The sequence below is a fragment of the Rhagoletis zephyria genome, unplaced genomic scaffold, assembly GCF_001687245.7.
Source record: "Rhagoletis zephyria isolate East Lansing unplaced genomic scaffold, Rhagoletis_zephyria_1.1 Rzeph_scaffold_08720, whole genome shotgun sequence".
In the NCBI taxonomy this organism is placed as follows: Eukaryota; Metazoa; Arthropoda; class Insecta; order Diptera; family Tephritidae; genus Rhagoletis; species Rhagoletis zephyria.
The window spans coordinates 5,475-10,131 of NW_016165800.1; the positions used below are offsets into that span (position 1 = coordinate 5,475).

Below are 4,657 nucleotides of genomic sequence, written 5' to 3' on the forward strand. Positions count from 1 at the left end.
GGCGACATTCCTTCAAAATGTGGACGGGTTCCACCACCTCTCTAATTCAACACTGATCAGTGAATTTGTTACTAAATTGCTGACACCACGTCAAATGCGGTGGGCGGAAAAATGTCTTCAATTGGAGCGTCCCCCAACGATTGTGGATTTCAGCAATTGGTTGAGCACGTTACGCCGCCTGGCAAACATCGTAGCCGACACGCTACCTTATGAGGGGAATCAACTGCAATTGAGAACCAAATTGGCTCAGGGTCGCCGAACTGCATCCAACAATCGTCACTACGCCTGCGTGAGCGTTTTTCACAGAATATGTCCCAATTGTGAGGGTGAGTGCGCCACTTTAAATGAATGTCTATCTTTTTTACATATGACAAGTGATGATCGTTGGAAGCAAGTGAAAGCATTAAAGCTTTGCTTCTCATGCTTAAGAAAAGGCCACCGTACGCAACAATGCTTTTCACGCAAAAGCTGTGAAAAAAACGGCTGCCGACAAGTTCACCATCATGTGCCCCACATCGATTTTGCTGGTGTACCGCCCAGACGCCGCGGAGCAGCCAATGCATCAAGCGAACTGGGAGCTGCACGACCGCAGGCAGACGCCCAAAAACATATTGAACGCCGAAATTGTCATACCGATTGCTACTCGCACAACGTCCTCTTCCAAATTTTGCCCATAAAACTGTATGGCCGAGAAAAGGTTATAACTACCTCTGCCTTCGTCGACGATGGGGCGAACGTGTCCATGATCGACCAAGACCTTGCCTTGCAAAGCTGAAATATTGGAGTTGCAATGGTTAAATGAGCAAACAAATACACAAAAAGCCGAACGTGTGACCGTAACAATCAGCGGTGTGGAAAACGATTCCGAGAAGTATGAGGTGCATAACGTTTTCAGTTCTGCAAATTTATCGTTGCCAATACAAAGCTGCCATATTTGAGAGTTAACAAAATCAGGCACAAACTTCCATCTTTTGGGATTAACACTCACCGATTATACCAACGTTAAGCCAAAGGTTATTCTAAGCCTCAATCACGCCTTTTTGACAGTCCCGATAGAAGCTCCACGCCAAACTATGGGTGCAGGGCCCATCGCAGCCAAACAAGGTTAGGCTGGGTGATTTATGGGGCCATTAACGCGACGCCTTCGTTGCAACCACTTCGTGCATTACATTTGAGGAAGGTGCAAAAATCAGAAGACGTCGCGCACAAAATGCATGACATGATGCAAAAGTATTTCGATATCGAGTCATTTGGTATTAAAGTTGATTCAAAAAAGATAATGCCTAAATCTGATGAGCGAGCGCTGGCGATTTTGGAAGCTAAAACAAAGCGATTAGGCGGCCGCTATGAATGTGGTCTTTTATGGAAAGAAAATGTGCCACCGTTCCCAGATAGTTACCAGATGGCCTTGAATCGGTTACAAAGTGTTGAGAAAAAAATGGCAGACACAAAGAGTATTCGGTAGACTATTGTGCCAAAATGAATGATTATTTGGAAAAGGGCGAAAAAATTAACCCCGCTGAAATCTAGCAAGTTACCGCTAAAACATTTTATTTGCCGCATTTTGGTGTGAGAAACCTAAATAAAAAGGGAATACGAATCGTTTTCGATGCGGCCGCCGAAGTGCAAGGAATGTCACTAAACAAAGCTCTTCTGTCAGGACCCGACATTAACAAATCACTGATTTCGATACTCTTTAAGTTCAGGCAAGCTCCAATCGCCGTCTGTGGAGACATTAAAGAGATGTTTCATCAAATTGTAACGGCCGACGAAGATAAAGACAGCCAACGGTTCCTTTGGGGAAATGGAGATCCATCAAAGCCGGTGGAAATATTCAGGATGGAGCGAATGATTTTCGGAGCCACTTGTTCACCCACAATAGCGCAGTATGTAAAAAACGTCAATGCCAAGGAATTTGCAGCAGTGAGCCCACGTGCCGTGCATGCTATCACTGAAAGGCACGAAAAGGGAGATGCTGAGCCACAACATGTCGATCTTCGATCCATTCGGCTTTCTAGTGGACTTTATGGTAAGCGCGAAAGTGTTGATGCAGGAAGTGTGGAGAGCTGGTATCGAATGGGACCAGCCATTGCCAAACGACATCTATCACAAATGGAAAATGTGGCTTAACGAATTGCCAAAGGTTGAGCAATTTCGAATTCCGCGTTGCTACGTGCGGGACTTCGAAAGTATTCCTGCAGAGTTACACATCTTCTCCGACGCAAGTGAGGAAGCGTTGGCAGCTGTGGCTTACTAGCGTGTGGTGAGTGATGGTAGGGTTATCGTTAGATTTGTTATGGCAAAGTCAAGCTGCACCATACCATACCGAAGCTTGAGCTGCAGGCTGCGGTCATGGCGCTACGGTTAAAAGAAACTATCGTATTAAACCATAATAAAATCATTAATCGCTTCTATTTCTTTACCGACTCGTATACAGTTATTCGATGANTGGACCGACTCATATACAGTTATACGATGGGTTCGAGCAGATCACCGACGATATAAACAATACGTCGCCAACAGAGTGGCAGAAATTTTAGAAGCTAGCGACATGCGAGACTGGCGGTGGTGTCCTGGACCTCTCAATCCAGCCGATGATGCCACTAGAGCGAAATTTCCGGCGAACTATAACCCGGACGGACGGTGGAAAAATGGCCCAGAATTTTTGTTGGAAGACGAGAACTTATGGCAGAAGGAATCACTTATAGCTAATAGCGAGGAGCACAGCGGAGATGAGCTGCGTGTCAAATACACTATGTCAATTGCGAGGCAAGTATACGTGATAATGCCAGATATTGATCGCTTTTCAAATTATTCTAGACTGAAACGATCTGTGGCATGGATTCATCGTTATGTTCAAAATTTGTTGAGGAAAGTGCGGCACGAAGCGCCCACTAAAGGCGAACTAACCGTTGACGAAGAGCGTCAAGCGGAAACACATCTTATAAAATTCGTCCAGGAACGAGCGTATGCCGAAGAACTTGCCGACATAAAGCGCAATGGCGCTGTTTCGACCTGCAGTACATTGGAGACACTCAACCCCTTTGTTGCAAATGATGGCATGCTGCGAGTATGCGGAAGAATAGAGAGGGCAGCGTGCACGTCGATTGAAGCGAGACAGCCGATTATATTGCCAAATAATCATAGGGTGACGCGCTTGCTTGCCGAATACTATCACGTAAAATTTTTACACATCAACGTTGCCACGGTGATGAGTGAGATTCGTCAACGGTATTGGATCCCTTCGCTTCGAAGACTGCTAAATAGCGTGCATTCGCGATGCCAACTTTGTCGCGTGAAACGTGCCAAGCCCCAGCAACCGCAAATGGGTGTTCTACCCCCTGACCGAGTGACACCATATGTTACGCCTTTCACCTATACCGGGCTTGACTTTTTTGGACCGATCAGCGTAACTATTCGTCGCCAGCGTGAGAAGAGGTGGGTCGCACTGTTCACCTGCCTCACTGTGCGCGCCATCCATTTAGAAGTGGCGACTGACCTGTCAAGTGACGCGTGCCTTATCTGCATCCGAAATTTTATTAATAGACGCGGAGTGCCCGTGGTGATAAGGAGCGACAATGGCACCAACTTTGTTGGCATTGCAAAGGAGCTGCAAGGCGTAAGTTCTTTCTTAGATTCCTCTTCTTTAACGGCCGGCTTAACGCCATTGGGCATCCGCTGGAAATTTAACACACCTGCGAATCCGAGTGAAGGTGGCGCATGGGAAAGACTCGTCCAATCAGTGAAGAAAGCGCTATTCACTATGTTGAAGGAACACTCACCACGACTCGAAACGCTGCAGAGCCTTTTAATTGAGACTGAAAACATGGTCACCGCCAGGCCGTTAACCCACCTGCCGGTGACGCCCGAGGAGCCGGAGCCATTGACTCCCAACCACTTTTTGTTGGGTGCCCCAGTGAGCATGCAGCAGTGGCGTGTGGTGCAGAATTTGAAGAACGGTATGTGGCACCAATGGGTGCGCGAATATTTACCCGAACTGACGCGGCGTACAAAGTGGTGCTTGCCAGAAAAGCCCATCCAGCCAGGATGTCTTGTTTTGATATGTGAAGCCGAATCTCCCAGGTCGCAGTGGAAGAGAGGAAGGGTGGTGGAGCTACACTACGGTAGAGACGGTGTCGCTCGCTCCGCCCATGTTACGACAAGCAGCGGAGTCTACGGAAAACCTATCTCAAGGTTAGCGGTTCTTGATGTGGAACCAGCACGAACCATTAGTGAGGCCTCCCCATCCGGGTCAGCTCACGGGGGCGGGGATGTCGATGATGGCAACCCTACAAATGTTGCAGAGCACGAATAGCGGTGTATTGTATCTGTATTTGAATGTCATTTATGTATTAATTTTATGTATTAAGTCAAGCTATAAGTAGTCCCGCTTCTAGCAAATTCCGTTCTTTTTTACTTGTCTACGGAGCGAAACCAATGTGAGTAGAGTCAACCTATGTATATAGCTTGTACTATCTGTAAATTGCATTTTTTGTATTTCTTGTCTTAGAGAATAAACCAAAGTTGAGAATCCAAGTGGAAATCAAACCATACTGTTACTCGAGATTCCCCTTTATTTGTAGCAGCAGGGATTCTCCCAAGTTTATTCGAAGCCCGTAAAAAAGCACAAAAGGGTTTAATCATTTTGCAAAATGCT

General features: G+C 46.5%; 1 protein-coding gene across 1 annotated transcript; it reads left to right on the forward strand.

The window, feature by feature from the left end:
* Positions 1–2,322: 2,322 nt before the first annotated feature.
* Positions 2,323–3,219, forward strand: LOC108375296 (uncharacterized). The gene is made up of 3 exons (XM_017631395.1): positions 2,323–2,419; positions 2,451–3,070; positions 3,148–3,219. The coding sequence occupies exons 1-3, from the start codon at positions 2,353–2,355 to the stop codon at positions 3,217–3,219; spliced, it is 759 nt and encodes a 252-aa protein (XP_017486884.1). The 5' UTR covers positions 2,323–2,352.
* The last annotated feature ends 1,438 nt before the right edge of the window (positions 3,220–4,657 follow it).

Excerpts from the sequence above, each read along its gene's own strand:
- LOC108375296 (XM_017631395.1), top strand. The coding sequence starts at position 2,353 with ATGGCGCTACGGTTAAAAGAAACTATCGTATTAAACCATAATAAAATC. Across the intron at positions 3,071-3,147 it reads CAAATGATGGCATGCTGCGA|GGTGACGCGCTTGCTTGCCG; the intron begins GTATGCGGAAGA and ends AAATAATCATAG.